Source organism: Rhinatrema bivittatum, chromosome 1, assembly GCF_901001135.1.
Source record: "Rhinatrema bivittatum chromosome 1, aRhiBiv1.1, whole genome shotgun sequence".
Lineage (NCBI taxonomy): Eukaryota > Metazoa > Chordata > Amphibia > Gymnophiona > Rhinatrematidae > Rhinatrema > Rhinatrema bivittatum.
Genome location: NC_042615.1, coordinates 240,285,615 through 240,305,352, shown reverse-complemented (window position 1 = coordinate 240,305,352; position 19,738 = coordinate 240,285,615). Strand labels below are relative to the sequence as shown.

At 41.7% G+C, this 19,738-nt stretch overlaps 1 protein-coding gene across 3 annotated transcripts in view; it reads right to left on the bottom strand.

Moving 5' to 3' along the window:
• The window catches only part of RNF103 (ring finger protein 103), a 144,118-nt gene that overhangs the window by 24,368 nt on the left and 100,012 nt on the right, over window positions 1-19,738 (bottom strand). For all 3 annotated transcript variants that reach the window (XM_029592959.1, XM_029592932.1, XM_029592941.1), the window contains one exon: window positions 15,447-15,507. In XM_029592959.1, the coding sequence (XP_029448819.1) occupies window positions 15,447-15,507 (61 nt within the window). The remainder of the gene's footprint in view (window positions 1-15,446; window positions 15,508-19,738) is intronic.

Below are 19,738 nucleotides of genomic sequence, written 5' to 3'. Positions count from 1 at the left end.
CACAATCAAAGTTCTGCTGCTGCTTCAACACACATTGAATCAACTCAACATCTTCACTTTCTGCTTCTCATGCAGATCCACAGAATGTAAGAGCCATTCCACGATCTTGCTATGTTAGGACTGACATACTCCATTGCTGCGAGTCCTGGGAGTCCTTAGCCAACAAGAGACTCTGCTATATTTAAGGAAATGCATGTGTTTTAGATAAGGTGATTTCTGTTCTTCTAGTTCTAGTTAATGGAGCATTGATAAGGAGGGAAAATATACATATTTCAATTGGCAATTAAAAATCAGTAAGATCCTTTTTTTCCATGCTGATTTTTAGCTTATTCTTGAGAAACTTAGGGCTCAATTTTCACACTCTTAATTGGATAAGAGAACTGGCTAATTTGAACCATTGTTTTCCCAAACATTCAGCTGAACCTAGCTGCCTAGGCTTTCACAGTTGAATATTTGTCTAAACCTAGCTGGTCAAAATGTGGTTGGCTAGATTTACAGCAGCTGTTTTCCCTCAGCTAAACTTAGCCGCTTAATGCTGAAAATCCAGCACTAACCAGCTAAGTCCTCTTAAAAAAGTAAAATAAACTGGTCCCTCTTTTCTCCCTTCCCCTAATGATTAAAATATTTACCAGAATAGTTCCAAATCTTCCCAACCCCCTCCATCCTCCCACCCGTGTTCTTTTTTGGACAGGAGAGGAAGGGAATCTCTTGACGTTATTGCTATTTTTCGGTGGAGATGGGATTCCGACCTTGCGGCCACTTTTGACAGGACAAAGGGAGGAAGAGCAGGAGGTCTCCAATGCATCTGGGACAATTTTTTCACTTTGAAAGGCGTGGAGAGTGGGAAGCAAGGGACAAGTTTCCATTTTTAGAAAGGTGGAGGAAGGGAAGAAAAAGGACCACAGCGTGGGGACATTTTTAAAATGTATTTTTAAGGGTAGTGGAACAGAGAGCGTTGGGTACCCCAGGAACCATGTTTTAAAAAGGACTTTAAAGAACTGGAGGAGGAAACAGCTCCAGTTTTGTGGGACTTTATTTTATTTTAACGTATAAGAGCCAGAGGGAGAGTGGCCAGACAAATTTAGGACACATATTGCAGCACCTAAATTTGTCCAGCCAAGTTGGATGGCTAGTGTTGAAAATCAGTGCTAGACGCCTAACTTTCTGGCCCTGCCCTCACTCTGCCCAGACTTTCTCTGGCTAAATTACCCGTCTACTGAAGTCTATCCAGCTATATTTAGCTGGTTAGATCAGCTAATTTTCAAAGGCTTTGATCTAGCAGGCTAGGTACTTACTTAGCTGATTATAGATTCCTTTGAATACTGACCTCCTTGTGTTTAAAATTTTGAAAGCTCCTTCCACTCGATATAAATACATCAATGGCCCTTGCTCTGCTGACCTTTATCAGAGCCCTATGTAGGTGTCACATGATACATGTAAACTGTGAATATAGCACCAACAGTTTAAAAAAAAATTTCTTTGAATCAGTTTTCAAACAGGTGTGGCCGTAATGATAGCTGCACACCTTTTTCCATCAAAATTTAAGATATATCCACACAGAACAGAAATGAGATCTAGGGATACAATTAAAGGAGAAAAGTAAAAAAAAAAAAAAAAAGTTCAGAAATGGGCAAGTTCCTCAGAGACTACCCAGCAGGGACAGCAACTGCACACAGCAGCCTCTTTGGCTGATTGCACTGAAATGCTGCTTTAAACTGTTTCCAAATCACTTTAGTATATAAATGACGACATTCTGACACCATGAGAGGCAACAAACTTATGACAAAGAGCTCTTCTGCAGCAGAAACAATGAATAGAATAAATTGTTCTCTGGAACTAGAATGCCAAGCAAACCTTAAATTAACCAACCTGTAAATTTAATAAGAATTTATACATTTTTATTCAGAAAGGTTCCTAACAGAATGGCATAACACTACCTAAGAGCACCATTTCAGCATCAAGGTATCCTTTTTGGCTTTTGAAGATGCAGCTGGTTTTTGCTAGGTAGAATGAATCCTTACCAATGCTTAACTTGTGACAAGTTGGTGGAATACTTAACTTGTATGGGATGACAGAGAAATGTCCTCTGTATTTTGTGTGCCGCGTTGAAATGTAATCAGAAAGAAAGGTCCCTTTCAGGTACGTGTCTGTAACATACCGATTAGGCTGTTTAAATGGACGTCCTGTCACAGGGTTCCTTTCAGGTCTTCATTGCCGCTCGCTGTCAAATACGCCAGACACTGCAGGGTTTCGGACTCTCTTCCTTCCTCAGGGGTGCAGCAAGCTCGTGAATGCGGCAAGTGAGTGAACATGCAAATCAATGTCTGAGATCAGCACTGAATTTGAAAAATCTTCCTGCTTCAGCAGGGATCAAAGCGGCACTCAAAATACAGAGGACATTTCTCTGTCATCCCGTGCAAGTTAAGTATTCCACCAACTTGTCACAAGTTAAGCATCCAACTAACTTGTATTAGCTGAGTTAAAGTCCAGCTTTATAAGAGACATAAAATCCCTAAGCAACCAATGATTAAATATCTAGCACGTTGAAGCAGCTTCAGCTTCTTAAGGTTACCCGATGCATATACGGGAACCGGGTGCAGTATGATGGTTGCAGGATTTTAACAGTGAATGTGTTTCATAAGTCCATTATACAGTGAGAAATAAGTATATATTCAGGTGTACATTGTTTTTCTCACAGTATTGCTGGAGAAGGGCAGAACACCACAATGCTGGGAGGAAATCCATGTGCCCCATGCCACAGTGCGCTCCAGGACAGAATACAGCCTTAGCACTACTGGTACAGAGAGAAAAGAAAAACAAGAACCTAGTCCAGTCTAACCTGAATTACTAGTCTAATATCTACCTCTCAACAGCAGCAGCATTTCACAAGAATCTGACCTGCACAGACAGCAAACACTGAAATCCCTTGTCTGTGCTCACCAGTCTCTTCCTGAACCATGGCCTCCAACTCAATTGGAACTTAGCCTCTACTGGGCCTATGGCTTCAAAAGACTTTCTAACTACCCACACAGGGGTGTTGGGGGACAATTCCACTTTGTCTAGCCCAGTCACTGCAGCGAGTGTCCTTGGCCAGGACTACATTCTGCAGGGCTTTCAAAGAAATCACTACATGTGCATCCCGAGTCTGGTCAGTAGATGACACTGTTGAGGGATGGCAAACACTCCTTCTCCCAAGGGGCAGGAAGCACTGCCTCTGTAGCAAATTTAACCCTCTGGGCTAGCAACAAATGCCCTCTCTTAAGCTCTCTAACAGTCCGATGCGTTTGGCATTTATATAAAAGCAGCAAAGGCTGGCTAGGAATCCAACCATCAAGAAGTCAATCACTATATAGGAAGGAAGGAAGGAAGGACATGAACCACGGAAAATATTCATAAAGTTCACAAGAAGTTTATTACAGTTTAATTAGGCAAAACATGTAGTGTGTCTTGCATACGAGTCTTTGGCTATATGCTGATACACTAGAAGCTTTGCCTAATTAAATTGCAATAAACATCTTATGAACTTTATGGATATTGTCAATGGTTTATGTCCTTCCTCATTTCTATAATAGCAACATGCAATTCCCTCAATATACAGCACTATTTTACTTCCAAGAATAAAACAAGATTTCAAGGAGTTCAACAGCCAAAGCATAGAATCAGCAAACCCTCAGAAAGCATACAAGCAAGTGCCTGGTACAGACTGCCATGAAGCATCAAAGTAAGTTTTCCATAGATAGCAGGATAAATTAACCATTTTGTGTAGGGATGACGTCATCCAGCAGCACTGAATGGCCTCTCTTACGGGCCGATACAGTAAAGTCCGCAGGACAGCAGGCGATTCTGTATTTAAATGAGGCCCGGCGGTAAAAACAGGCAAAAGGAAGCGCTAGGGACACTAGCACGTCCCTAGCACCTCCTTTTGGACCGGAGCGGCGGCTGTCAGCAGGTTTGACAGCTGATGCTCAATTTTGCCGGCGTCTGTTCTTGAGCCCGCTGACAGCCACGGGCTTGGAAACCGGATGCCGGCAAAACTGAGCGTCCAGTTTGACCCGACAGCCGCAGGCAGACTTCAAAATTTATTTATTTATTTATTTATTATTACTTTTTTTTACCCTTCGGGGCCTCCAACTTAATATTGCCATGATATTAAGTCGGAGGGTGCACAGAAAAGCAGTTTTTACTGCTTTTATTTATTTTATTTTATTTATTTAATTTTATATACCGGCAACCGTTTGCACATCGTGCCGGTTTACAAGTAACTTACAACAAAAGATATATAGGCGTAGCCTTTACAGAGAACGGTGTATAACATAAACGCAGTAACAGAATAAATAACTAAATAACTAATAAATAGCTAAATAACTAAAGGGAGGGATGGAGGGGGGTAGTCGAGACAAATGGGGGGGGCAGGGGGAGGGTGCAAAAAGACACAGGGGGATAAGATATGAATTGGGATTCGAGGGAGAAATATGTACACTTGTTATATACAAAATTGTATGAATCATTAGAAGGGGAGGGTATTGGGTGTAGGACCTGAACGGGGGATGTTGGAGAGAGATGAGGGTTGGGCTAGCATGTTAGTTGGTGGAGCTGATGAGGAAAGGGGGTAAGCTTGGAGGAAAAGCCAGGTTTTGAGTTTCTTTTTGAAAGTAGGTGTGGAGGTTTCGGTATGTAGGTCAAGAGGCATAGAGTTCCAGAGGGAGGGGCCTGCAAGGGAAAGGGCTCTATTGGTGGTGGAGATGAGTCTAGTGGATTTTATGGAGGGAGGGATAAGGGTTCCACGGAGGGAAGCACGGGTGGGTCTTGTGGAGGTACGAGGGAGGAAGGGTGGGTTTAGCCAGTTGTAGTGTTCGTTAGTAATACTTTTGTGGATGAGGGTGAGGGTCTTGTAAATAATTCGTGAGTGAATGGGAAGCCAGTGGAGATCAATGAGGGTGGGAGTGATGTGGTCTCTCTTATTGACATTGGTGAGGATGCGAGCAGTAGTGTTTTGGAGGAGTTGTAGAGGTTTGATGTGGGTAGAAGGGAGTCCAAGTAGGAGAGCATTACAGTAGTCAATCTTTGAAAAAATTATGGATTGGAGTACTGTACGGAAATCGGAAAAGTAGAGAAGGGGTTTGAGTTTTTTGAGGGTTTGTAGTTTGAAATAGCAGCTGCTAAGGATAGATTTGATATATGGTTTGAAGGTTAGTTGGTTATCAAGTATAACACCCAGGTTTCTTGTGTCAGAGAGAAGGTTGGGGGAATGTAGGGTGGAGGGAGTGGGTGTGGCTGCATGTCTAGAGGAGACGAGGAGGAGCTCAGTTTTTTGCAGATTGAGGGCTAGGTGCATGTCAGTGAGGAGCTGGTTTATTGAGGCGAGAATGGTGTTCCAGTTTTGGATAGCAGTGAGAACAGAGTTTTTGAAAGGGATGAGGATTTGCACATCATCCGCATAGATGAAATGTGTGATACCAAGGTTGGAGAGGAGGTTTGTAAGGGGGAGCATGTAAATATTGAATAAGGTGGAAGAGAGGGAGGATCCTTGGGGTACGCCACAGTCGAGATTAACAGGAGGGGATGTAAAATTGTCTGTGAGGACTGTGTAGGTACGGTTTTGGAGGAAGGACTTTATCCAAGAAAGAGCAGTACCTGAAATTCCTATACTGATGAGGGTGTTGATGAGAATGTTGTGATTTACGGTGTCGAAAGCGGCGGAAATATCTAGCATGGCAAAGAGGTAGGAGTTACCGGCATCCATTCCTTTGATGATCTTTTCTGTGCATTTTCCTGGTGCCCGGAGAAATTAGCGCCTACCTTTGGGTAGGCGCTAATTTCTGAAAGCAAAATGTGCTGCTTGGCTGCACATTTTGTTTTCTGAATCGCACGGGAATACCTAATAGGGCCATCAACATGCATTTACATGTTGCGGGCGCTATTAGGTTCGGGGGATTGGACGCGCGTTTTCGGCCCCTTAACCTGCGTCCAATGGCGGGTTAACAGTGCGCTCCGTTGGAGCGCACTGTACTGTATCCGCCCGTTAGCTAGTAGAGCTTTTGCTCCACTGAGCATGTGCAGGAATTCCCACTCAGCTAGAATTACTCTACAATCAACTAAGTAGTTAACTTTCCAGGGAGGCGGGAAGGTATTTAGTATGGCTAACGCATCCTGCTATCTACAGAAAACACTATTTATGGTAAGCAAACTTGCTTTTTCTGTTAATGAGCAGGGCTGAATTTGCCTTTACATGTGGGGAGTCCCAAGTGAGTGCAGTAGAGCATTTACTGAAAAAAACAACCAATACCCCACTGTGTAGAGTGGACTACTGGGTGAATAGGCTACACAACTGTTTGTCCAAATTAACTGTCACTTTGAGAGATTGTCCAGACAACAATGGGAAACAAAGCTATGTACCAATGACCATGTTGCAGCTTTGCAGAGATCTTCGAGAATCACGGCTTAAAGATGAACCACTGATGCAGCCATGGCTTTAACTTGATTAGCCTTGATGACATCTAATTTGTAGACCTGCTAGCATACAGCAGTGTGCAATGCAGTTTGCTAGCCAGTTGGATAAAGTATATTTGGCCACTGCTACGTCCAGTCTGTTTGGATCATAAGAAATGAATATTTGAGAAGCCTGATGAGGCTCTTCTTTTCTTGTAGTTAGTCAAAGCCCTTTTACAGTTGAATGTATGAAGGGCTTTCTTGCCTTCATTTGCATATGGCATTGGGAAGAACAGAGGCAACACGATGACTTGATTAAGAGAAGCAGATACTACTTTTGGTAGAAACTTTGGGTAGTTGCAGAGCACCATTCTATTGTGGAAGAATTATGTAAAAGGCAGATAATAAACTAAAGCCTGAAGCTCACTAATTCTTCTGGCTGATGTTACTGCTACTAGGATTATTACTTTCCATGTTGGAAACTTGAGAGCAGCAGACTCCAATGGTTCATGTGGTGGCTTCATTAGTTGTGCCAGAACCATGTTTAGATTCCAGGGAACAGATAGTTTTACAATTGGAGGTTTAGTAAGCCATAAAACTTTTCATTAACTTGGAAACTATTAACTATTGAGACAGACTTGACCTCGATTTCAGCATGGTAAGCCACTATGGCACAGATGAGGTGCTGAGACCTGAATCAGAAAGAATTAGTAAATAGTTAAGTAGCTCTTTGGGTTTGCATGTGAATGGGTCCAAAGTACTGTTGACACCATGTGGAGAACCTGCTCCATTTAAAAATACTGACTCTTCTAGTTGATGGTTTCCTGGCAGACACTAGAATATCCTCAATTTCCTTAGATAAAGACAATTCAGCAATTATTGAGCACTCAACATCCAAGCATACAAATTAAATAAAGGAAAGTCTGGATGAAATAGTCTTCCCTCTTTTTGAGTTAACAAGGATGGATTTGATCCAAGAGAAATCAGAGGACTGCTGGAGAGTTGTACTAGATATGTAAATCTTGTCTGGGCCACACTGGAGCTAGGAGGTTCAGACGGGACCGGTCTTTGAGCAAATTTCACAGAGTTTTGGCTATCAGTGGAAAAAGCATACACGAGATCTGCATTCCCATCGAGCAGAAAAGCATCCTGAGCTGATCTGAGTTCATCTGGTAGAATGGAGACAATCTTTTTCACTGTCTTTTTTGCTCTGACACAAACAGGTCGATTACGGAAGACCCCATAGACTGGATAATTTGTTGATTATTGCCTTTGTAGAGACCATTCCTGTGGTCAAAAAAACTCTGCTGAGGCAACCTGCTAATGGTGCTGGAGATCCCTGGAAGGTAGGTGGCTTGCAAGACAGGTTAATGATAACTATCACATCATAGCAAATAATCCATGACCCTATTTCTCCTTGTTTGTTCACATAGAACATGGCTACTTGGTTGTTGGTTTGAATAAGAATGCTCTTCCCCTGAAGTGAGTGAATGTTGTTAGAGCATACTTGATCGCTCACAATTCCAGAAGGTTGATTTGAAATGGTCTTTCCATGAATTACCATGTTCCTCAAGTTCAAAAAGATCCCATATGGGTCCTGAATCTTTTGTGGAGGCATCTGTTGCCAAAGTGACTTGATGAAGTAGCGGAGTAGAGATCCCTCCTGAAGGATATATGGAGTTAGCCACCAGTGTAGATCTGATTCATTTGCTGTGAAACTATTACTCTTGACAATGGTTGAGTGAACTGGTCCCACTGGGAGCGGAAACTCCACTGCAGAAGCTGTATGTGAAGGTGAGTTGGTGAAACTACGTGAATCACCATTATGTGGCACAGAATGAGTAGAACTTCTTTGGCTGTTGATTGATCCATAATCAATGACCTGTACACAAGATATCAGAATATTTGTATGGTTTGACAAGAAGAAAGCTCTCTCCTGTAGAGAACCTATCCACATTCAATGAATTTGCTTTCCTAGGAGGGAATCAGAATTCCTCAAAATTTACTAGCAATCCTAGTGATTGTAGCATTTGTACTGTCTTTTTCAAGGAGGTTAGTACATTTTCTTTGGAGTTTGCCATCACGAGCCTCCAAGTAATGGCAGACTCTGATGTCCTGATCCCACAGATGCGCTACTACAGGCAGGCACCTGGTGAAGACCCTTGGTGTTGCTGATAGGCCAAAGGGCAGCACTCTGTATTGATAGCAGAAAGAGTCCACTATAAGTTACAGGTAATGCCAGTAGGAGTGTTGGATAGGAATATGCATGTAAGCATCCTTTAGATCCAAAATGTGCATTCACTCCCACAAAGTTGCCACACACACACACACACCCTTCATCCAGAAACAAAGGAATTCATTTTGAATTTCTCCTAGATTGTGTGTTTATTCAGACTTCTTAAATCCAGAATTGATCTCAGCCCCCCAGATTTCTTGAGGAAAAGAGAGTAGCAGGAGTAGACCCCTGGCCATGATGATGGGGAGGAACAGGTTCTATCACTCGCTATGCAAGGAGTGTCTAACTTCCAGGCACAGTTGCATTGAGCGACATGGATCTGGATTGAAGGCTGAGCAATGAAAAAGTGTGAAGCCAGGAGAAACAAGCATTATTCAGACTCCACAATCTTGAGAACCCAGAGATCTTTGTTAATCTTTTGTTACTCTTCCAGGTAATGCTGGATTCTTCCCTCTACTGGCAAGGATGGGTGCTAAGTTTAAAAGATGGTCATAAACTTGGTCCAGGCTTTGGCTGGATTTGCTATATTGTTTCTAGTTGACAGCACTCACACTGTTAAACATGAGCCAGAAGTTGTTACTGTTGCAGAGGCAGCATTCTGTATCCCTGAACTTGCCAGAAGGGGTGACACTGGAAATATGGTCTTTTAAAAGTATAGTAAGAATGCCTTGCAGATGACTTGTTCTTGCCCTGTAGAGAGGGACTGGACTACCACATTCTGTTCATTTGAGCTTCAGTTTCTCTACGCTTTTCTCAAAAAAGGTGATCACCTAGACAAAGGACATCAGCTAACTTTTAGTGGACATCATTGTACAGGCTACTGGTTCTCAACCAAACCATATGGCATGCTCATATGGATGTTTGTCAAGATGCGAGCCATGGTATCAAAAGCTTCAGAGATGGATTGAGGATGATAGCATATACACTCTTCTACATCTAAGAGTGACTAAGGGTGTGCAACCCAACCTTCACCAGGTAGAAAAAAAAGTTTTAGTTTTTGTAAACGCTCAAGTAAGTATTGAACCATGTAGAATTGGTGAGCAGAGAACATAAAACATTAGAAAATTGTATTGTCAAAGTTGTCTAGTAGCTTGGGATTCTTCTTTAGTAGGGTATTGAGTATATCTGTTTTCTTTACTCTTAAGAGCTGATTCCACCACAACCGATTGGTGGGGTAATTGTACAAAATCTCAGAGATTTTTGTACCTCATACTTGAAGTCTAGTTTCCTTGAAACTGGGGCGCAGGAAACAGGATTTTCCCACATTCTGGTTTGTAATTCTTGCAGAATACTATGCATCAGGATTGTTGCTAGTTCGCCATTTTCAGAATCTGGAGGAGAACAAAGATGCTTGCATGAGCATCTTTGTCCCTACACACATTAACTCATTCTTTTCCCAGCTTTCAAGAAATCTGGAGTAAGAAAGGTCTTCTGATGAAGACAAATGTTCTGGAGGATCCGGAAGAGATCCCTGTTGACCCCCTCTTCAGAGCAGAGAGGAGTGGGAATAATAATCCAGGACCCCAATGATACAGAAGATGACTGATGAGAGGTTCGTAGTTGTCCTGGAAGGGTATACTAGTGGTGGGCAACTTCTGACTGGCTTGACTCCACTGCAAGCAAATTTCTAGGATAGAACCACCACACAAGAGAGTATGCATAGAGTATCCACCCTATTTGGGGATACTGGGACTCCTTGTGGAAGTAAATCTGATATCCTGGAAAGGAGAGGTTGGAAGCTACCCTCCTTATCCTTAGCCACCACCAAAGAGAGGTCCAGTGGCTGTAGTGAATGTCATCCTGCCACAATTGAAGAGAGGCCCTGGGAGGTTGTCAACAGGAGGGAGAGGGGCACTGTTCGCCCAGGGCACCATTTGCCGAAAATTTGGCCCTGTCTGACATATCGCTTACTCAACTCAGAGGATCTGGCCTGTTCCATCCACTGGAGGAAGAGGAGTTCCTGCTCAAGTTCATTCGCAGTGAGGCAGACAAGGCTGCACCTCGGGAGGAGGACAGACTGTGGCTTCTCTAAAGCAGTTCCTCCATTTACCAGGCCCTTGATCTTTGGGTTCACAGGGACATCCATCACAATTTTAACAATTAGATTAGTTGTGGTCCGGTCACCAACAACAGTATCAGAGGTCATATCCATCAGCGATGGACATGTTTCTTCCACAAACACAGTCCTTGAATCTATTGACTGTGGCCCTTTTTTTTAACCAGACATCCAGAAGAAAAAGCACTGAAAAGTGCTGTTTAGGATCTGCTGAGGCAATGAGGCAACTTTAAAGGAAAATTGGTTCTTACCTGCTAATTTTCGTTCCTGAAGTACCATGGATCAGTCCAGACAAATGGGTTTATTCATCCTACCAGCAGATGAAGGCAAAGAACAAAACTTTAAACCACTGCTACATAAGAGTGCCACCTGCAATCCCTCAGGTACCTAATCCAAGATGACTACCTTAACAAACCCCAATAAACCTGGGGAGAACAAATACTTAAAGGTTGGAGCCCCCTGAAAAAACTAGGCCATCTTAACCTAACAGAACGCACATCTCAAACTATCTACATTTCTCTGAATACATATCAGCTCAGCAACATCCAGAAGCGAGGAAGTCTTTCACAAAAATGGGGACGTGTCTCTGGACTGATCCATGGTACTTCAAGAATGAAAATTAGCAGGTAAGAACCAATTTTTCTTTCCTGTTCATACCCCAGATCAGTCCAGGCAAGTGAGATGTAACCAAGCCCCTCTATCCTGGGTGGAAAATCGAAAGACCAGCATGCAACACACTTTCCCCAAAAGATGCCTTCTCCGGTGCCCACACATCCAATGTTTGGTAAAAGTGTGAAGAGAAGATGTTGCCGGACGACAAATCTGCAGAAAAGCAGTTGACATTCCATCCACGAGGTTGCCTGCACCCTAGTGGAATGCTTTCTCAACCCCTCTGGCACAGACCAGCCCTTAAAGATATAAACCGAAGCTGTCGTCCCTTTCAGCCATCGTGAAATAGTGCCTTTGGATGTCTTATTTCCCCCTTCTTAGCGCCAGTGAACAGGACAAACGGATGATTAGATCCCCTAAAGGAATTTGTCACCTTAAGATAGCGCAAAACAATTCTGCGCATATCCAACAACTGAAGCTCCCTCACCATAGGAACATCCACAGACAAATTTGAAAAGGCCAGTAACTTGATCACCTGATTGAGGTGAAAGAAGGAAACCACCTTAGGCAAAAAGGAAGGAACCGTCCATAAAGAAACCCTTTCCTCTGAAAAATGCAAGAAAGGGTCCCTAACACGACAAAGTTTTCAATCCTGGATATCCTTCAAAGCAGCAGCACCTGCTGCTGGGATGGTCGTCTTTTTGGTAATCATGGAAACTGCAGCATCCACCTTGAGATTCTTCCACGAATCCAATGTCTGTTCTGGCAAGGGATATAATTTAGGCATAGCCCTGGTTACTTTCAAGCCCACTTCGGGAGATTCCCATTCCCAATCCACCAACTTCACCATCTTACATAATAGAAAAGTCTTAGGGGCCCCCGTAATCCCTCCAGGACTGGGTTTACATATTCATTATCCAAATCCCCAGCTCCTCCAGAACCTGGGGAAATAGTAGGCCCAACTCATCTCTATGGAACAAACAGACCACCCGAAGATCGTTCCCGTCCATCGCAATCGGTAACTTGTCCGGGTCCTGCATTGGATCCCCCAATACAGTAACAGGATCCCGGTCTGGAACCTGCAACAGATCCACCAAGGTGCTCACAGGGTCCCTACCTGGATCCACCTGTCCTCCCTGTAACCGATTCGGATCATCTGTCTCCTCTAATGTATTGTCTTCTTCCACCGCAGACCTCGAGACCCAAAGACCACAGGTTCCCTCCGGACTCCACCTGCCTAAGCTTTTTGGCTGCCCAGGATTTTCTGGGTAAAGGCCTCTTGGTCCCTGCTCCCTTCCTAGCCAAATAGGCCTTACGGAGCAGCAGGACAAAGTCCACTGATAAAGCTTCTGGATCAAAAGAAGGGTCCGGGTCCATGTCCCCTTCCCCTGCCCTCAACAGGGTTGTGTTCCACAGGAAACAGCGTAGGAGTGGAGTCCAGAGACTCTGAAACAGCAGCCTGGTTCCCAGCACGTGCAGAGAAAATGGCCAGCAGCTCCTCTAACCCCCCAGGTGCCTCCGGAGCTGGCTCAGCCGACCTGGGGGTCCTACCACCCCCAGTGGTCCTGCGGAAGTTTCAGTTCCCCCCAGAGGCACATTGGTGGCAAAATGCAGCTGAATCAAGGGCCCCCCTTGAGAAAACTGCAGCCGCGACAAACTTTATCATGCTACGTGGGAGGTGGCATACCAGCGCGATTGGGCCTAAAAATAGCCCCCGATGTGAGGAGAAAATCAGCACCGTCCAGTGCTGAAACCTGCTTCTGGGCCCGACCGAGAAGCAAATTCGGGGCCCCCCCCCCCCCCCTGCACCCTTACCTGCCTCCTGGCAGAGAAACTCCAGCCACTCACACTGCCTCAGGCCTGCTCCATTTCACTTTTTTTTTTTCAACAAAACTTTACAAAAAACAAACAGAGCCAGGGAAGGGAAGAAAACTTAATACTTCCCTCCTTCTGAAGGCGACTGAGCAGAGAGGGTGCCAAGGACTCAGAAGGGGTGAGAAAACCAGGACCCCTGGCTTTCACACACACACACACACACACACACACGACAAGGGCTGAGCTCAATCAGGGATCTCCAACTCCTGCTCTACCCAAGGGATGGCCTACGAAGGAACCTAACATCTCAGGGACTGAATTCTTCCTTAGGTTGGGTTTTTTTTTTTTTTAAATTTTGGTGTGGGGTTTTTTTGTTTTTTTAACTCCAGACTTCAGGTTTGCACCTCTACCATCTGCTGGAGACAGAGAAATACTGAGGGACTGCAGGTGGCACTCTCAGTTATGTAGCAGTGCCTCAAAGTTTTGTTCTCTGCCTCCATCTGCTTGTAGGGATGAATAAACTCACTTGTCTGGACTGATCCAAGGTATGAACAGAAGAGACAAAAATATGAAAATTTTTACAGAAAAATATAGATAAAGGTAAATGTCCATGCTGGTGCTCAGATGAAGAGACCTGAGGAGGCTCATGAGGCAATGCCCAAGTGGGAATTCCTATATATGCTCAGTAGAGCAAAAGCTCTGCTAGCTAAGAGAGAGAGGTCTGTTTGGTGCCGTTGGATAATGGCACCTCACATGAAATGGCTAATTTGGCCCTACTTAGCAATGGAAAACAACGTGACAACCCATCAACTACTTACTTTTTGTGATTTTATTCAAGTAAGAAACATATACAAGGACTCGATATATCACTGTTGACCAGGGCCAGTCCTTAGGCAGAGGTGATATTTTGAGTCCTTGTTTTCTATTGATAGCTACTGTATTTGACTGCACTTTGACTTGTTGCTTGAACATGCTATTGTATTTTTTTGTACTGTTATGCTGAAAGCCACTCTGAGTACTTTTTGGAGGAAAGCAGCATACAAATGCAAAGGAGAATTTTAATCTTACCTGTTAATTTCCTTTCCCTTGAGTCCTGCTATACCAGTACAGACTAGTTGGATTATCTCTGACTACTAGCAGATGGAGATAAAGGACACATTCCTTTTCAGTAACATCATCAATTGGTATATAGGCTAGTACTGCACAGACAGTAGTCAGTATTCTTATGTCAATGCAATGGCAAATACCAACTGCATACCAACTGCCTCTAAAACACAATTTACTTTAGGAACAATAAATAGAGACTTCATAAACAAGAGGGGCAGAAAAAACTTTTCCATTTGTCCTGTTTAGAAACCAAACCATACAGGGACCATGTCCCTGTATGGTACTGCACACAATTCATTACCCAATTTCTGGGTTAGAGCAACATCTTGTCTTCTTTAGATAAATGTACCTAACATTTATCCTCAAAAAGTCATGGCAAGATCAGAATAAAATAGGTAAGATGTAGCCACTAGAGGGAGTGGGAAGTGGCAGCCATTATCGTACTGCAGCTAATTTATACTCCCCTGGGACAATGCATCCAGTTAGCAATCCAAAATATGGCCTGGGGCAAAACTTTGCAGCACTAATAGATCCACAGATAGGTATATCAGAATGTGTATTTAATTTTACACGTTTGCTACCTATATGCCCATATGACATGCAGCATTACACTGCAATGAAGGCCCAAGGACATTAGATCTGAATTCATTCATTACATGCAGTCCTACGGAACAAAGAATTGAATATAACTTATAAAATGCCTTTTCAAACAACAATGCTCAAGGCAGAGACAGACAAAATAAAATAAGACAAAGATTGTTGAAGGATCATCTTTGTCATAGTTGATAAGGGTTTCACTAGCCAGACCAACAAGGACGGTTTAACATTTGAAAGTAACAGATTTCCTATTTTAAAAAAAAACCCAATATAGGGAGATAAAACATTCTTCAAATAAGACTATGAAAAATTGGAAGTGGTTAGTCGTGCACTTTGTTTCTCTTTTTGTGTCAAAATTTCAAATCTGAGGTATGCTAGATACTTTTAAAGAGGTAACAGTGGACAGGGGAGGAGAGACCTCGGGCCATGCAGATAGACTCCTGCCATAGAGAGAGGAAGCATGTGAAGAGGACAGATCAGGTACCAAAGATAAGGTAAGCACGCTGGAAGATGAAATGACAATGGAATTTCTTTAACAAGTCAATAATAAAGGGCCAGTAGGAAAGAGGAATAATAATATTTGTATGTAATACTTGCCTCTTATTTGTCTATCAATCACTCTCATTTCTTTCCTTATCTTAAGGGACCACTCATTCACCTGAGAAAGAAAAAAAACAGCTGCTGAGACTAGCATTACAAACTGTACAAGTCACAAGGCAAGCCTCACACTCCCTCAATCTCTACTCCCATGCGAAACTCATCCCCTTCTTGGCATACCAAAGGTCCTAAAGAGAGATTTTTTATTTCTTGGCAGATGTGGGACAAACACATTCCAGCTGAGCAAAAAGAGTGACCTGCATCCCATAGTTTAAACATGGAATGTGTATTCCTATCCTGCAATATATTTTTTTTCACTTTTCTTTAAGCATAAGGGTTAAAACATAACCAGTGAATATTACATTAGTAATAGTTGTACAATACAGTAACATATAATAACACTTTAAGCAATATGCAACATTATCCAACCAGAAATCCTGCAGAAACTTCACTACATCATCTCCACCCCATGCATAATTTTCAATTATTTTTTCTTCTCTTTGAGTAACTCATACCAACATATCCTTATTCATTCACGCATCACGCACATACCTCAGCACCCGAAGTTATCTAATCTTGTTGGGAGGAGAGGACTGCCTTAGTCCACTTAGCATTCTAGGGAGTACCCAACTGGCTAACAGGGAGTGAATAAATGTCACAGGTAAAAAGTTATACATGAGATCCCATAGCTTTATATATTCTTCTTGTACTCTGCGCCTGGTAAATCTGACATCCAGTCTTTCTATTTGCATCCAATCTGCTACTTTTTGATACCACAGCAAAGACATAGGGCTCTCTGATTTAAACCACCAAAAAAGGATACACAATTTAGCCTGCAAAGTCAGCAAATGAAGGAATTTTGTTTGACTTTTATAGATAATAGGCAACCATTATAAAGAACCAAGTAACAAAAATTCATCACAGAAGGGTGGCTTTCACGGAATGATTGATTGATTCAATAACTTTTAACAATACAGTCCAAAACTGAAAAAGAACTGGACATAAATTAAGGCTGTGGACAAACATGCCCCTTTCCATGTGACCCAATACATGTTTCTGATCTCTGATTTTCATTTTACATGTCCTCACCATATCTATATATATTTTATGCAGTAGTTTGTATTGCATTTCCTTCATTCTTACTTCTACAGGTGATACAAAAGCATAATCAAAATAGATCATTAATGCTTTCTCTGTTACATTTTTCCCCCAAAGATGAAGTCCAGGATTGTGCCAAAGAGGAAAATAACGAATTCTCTTTACTAAAATAAAATCTATACCAAAAGGATAGTGTTGTTGTATCTTGTTACTTTGTAAATAAAGTAACGATTGAGTCTTGTACAAACATATTGGGAGCTTGTGAGATTAGTTGAGTATATAATGTCTTGGCTGTAAATATATAAAGAAGTGTCGATGTTGTAAACCAAATTGTGTTTGCAATTGTTCTCTATTGTAATTAAACCTTTATATTCCCAGTCTCTGTATGCCTAATTATCTAAACCAAGAGGGAAAAACTGGGTTCCCCACTAATCCAAATAACTTTGTGGCATACAGATTAATTTTCCATTCAGTACAGAAAAATTGCCAGGCCAACAAGATCCATACCAAACAAACTCAGTAACCAAGGTGCTGAGGTCTGCTTCCCTTCTAAATTCTCATCCACACATTCTAAACACATTCATCCTTTCAACTCTTACATTCCACTAAGTCCTCATTACATACCAGCAAAAAGAATTATATACACCACTCTCACTCCAAGGGACTGCATCTTCATATCTCCACTCATTCTTCACTATGAAGACACACCCGCCAGGCTCAAAATGCACAATTCCTTCAAAGGTATAATACATAAATTAAAAGTAGCAATGTTAACTAGGAATAAGTCAATAAACTATTTGTTGGTTTAATAATTAGTGAATTTATCATGAAAGATAACTAGAACATATAAGAGGAATCATCATCCTGCTGGTGTAGAGTACAAGTGATCAGTCTAGCACTGAAGCTTCTCCAATACTGAGTTAAGTTTCTGGATCTTCATAGTAGGTATAAACACCATAGTAGTGCATTATTATACTTTTTCCATGTGTTAGCATGATATGTTAAAGTAGACCTTGTTTAATAAGGTTTATTACTAAAAAAAAATTAAGGCTGAGGCATCAACAAGAAAGGGAATCCAAAACAACATCCTGACTGTTCTCTGTTCTTAGTTTCTCAATTCTATTTTTCATTGACCAACATATCACTTGCAAGCCATTTTCTCAACACATCGTCTAGCTGCAGTGGCGCATACAGACAGAAGGCAACAAGAACAAAATGAAGGCCTTTGATATCTCACATATCGATTTGCTTCGCAATAGACAAGCTTATATACCTAAAATTGTCCAAGAAGGCTCCATGCTGGCTCGTAATACATTTAAATCATTTATGAAAATTATGGGACTGCCAAGACAAGCAATCCATGGTGTCAATGAGAGAAGGAATCCAAAAATAAAAGGAAAAGAACAAAAAAACAGCTTCTGTTTATGTTCGGTTTCATTTTCTCTCTCAGCCCATGTTTTTAATACTTCGTTAACAAGACAAGTACGTTATTTAGCTTCAGCGACGCAAAATCAAAAATCGGTAGCAGGACAAAATGGCTTCTTAATATCTCAATAAGTAAGCAACCACAGTGATTACCTTTTACATATGCTTGCAAAAACAAATCAGTACATTAAATAAACATAGCAGATATCTTTATCATCTTTGTTCCGCAAAAAGAAAGAAAAAAAAAAACATTTGCATTGTATAAAAGGGCAAAAAAATTGCTATGTATTTCTTAGATTGTCAATTTTTTCATATATTCCAGAAACGTGAATGCTTGCTTCTTAGAGAGCAAAACATTATGAAAAACTAAGTTTTCCAGGGTACTGAAGCAAAAATTTCACCCCTCTGTGAAATAACTCAGTACAAACTGAACAGAAGGCACACCTATCTTCACTTTCAAAGAATAAGATACGAGAGTCATATTTCAGTGGGTTTGAGCTATTTCTTTTTTTATATGCAGTAAGGAGCTTTATTTTATCTGCAACATTCAAAATCCTGGCTACAATTGGGCTCGGCTTAGGAGAGTTTTGAATATTTTGGTCAAGTCTATGGGTTCTGACCATAGACTTGGCCGGAACCGGTGGTCTCTCCCTGACCACCGGTTCCGTGGTCAGGGAGAGACCAAGTGATTCAGTGAGCCATACTTGTATCATTTGGATAAGGTCCAGGTTTTTCACAGACTCAGGAAACCCCAATCACTTGCAGATTGTTTCTTGCCCCTCTATTTTCTTGGTCTTCAATGCGGTCTCTCAAAATAGCATTCTCTTTTTTAAATTGCCATCAACTCAGCCTCTAGTCGATGTGTAGCCATTTCCTGTGTCACTATGCAGCGCTCTAGGCCATCAACTTTGTTCTTCTGTGTTTCCAGTGTCTTTAATTTCATCTATCGATATTTGGAGTTTATTTAATTTGTCTTGAAGTACCACCAATCCAGTTCTAAAAATTTCTTTTAACAGCTCAGTCTTTATATTATGCATCGTTATTCAATCTCTGTCGCCATTTGTAAATCGCTTGATTTCACCTTCTCTCTTGCTGCCTCGGTGTTTTTGTGGTCATACCATTCTAGTCCACCATAAAATTAATGTGGGTTATCTATTGTGTACCTTCCAATAGCTAGCTGATATTTTTACCGGTGCAGTTGGACATAGAAAAAAAAAAAGATATATTTTTAAGTCTGACTAGAGCTCTTCTTGCAAGCAACTTTACGGCTTTATGACGTCCCCTAACCAGCATTCTATCATCTTCAGATGGAAAGAATTTGACAAATTCCATACATATCCTGGCAATTTGATATTAACAGGAATACAACTCCCCACTCCCTGTAAATTACTATAAAATCCAGGAGCCTACAAACATGAGAAAATAGCAGAAGGATTATTTATTACACAATCAAATACAAGGAGATGGGGACATGTGGCAAGGTACTAAATTACTTGTAATATGATAGCAACAAAAAAAAAAAAAAAAAAAAAAAAGGCAGCCACCATGGTGCAATTAACAAAATGAATGAGACCATTACATTTAAAAATGAAGGCAGACAGGAAGGATTACCTTTTAAAGAATCAATAAAACAGTTGAAGTACATGAGTTTTTCAACCTCATTGGTCTCTTTTTGCAGTGTTACAAGTAACGAAGGCCTGTGAGATCTCAAAAGCTCATGTATTACAACATCTTTTGTTATTGTTGGTCTTTTTTTTTTTCAAAAGTAT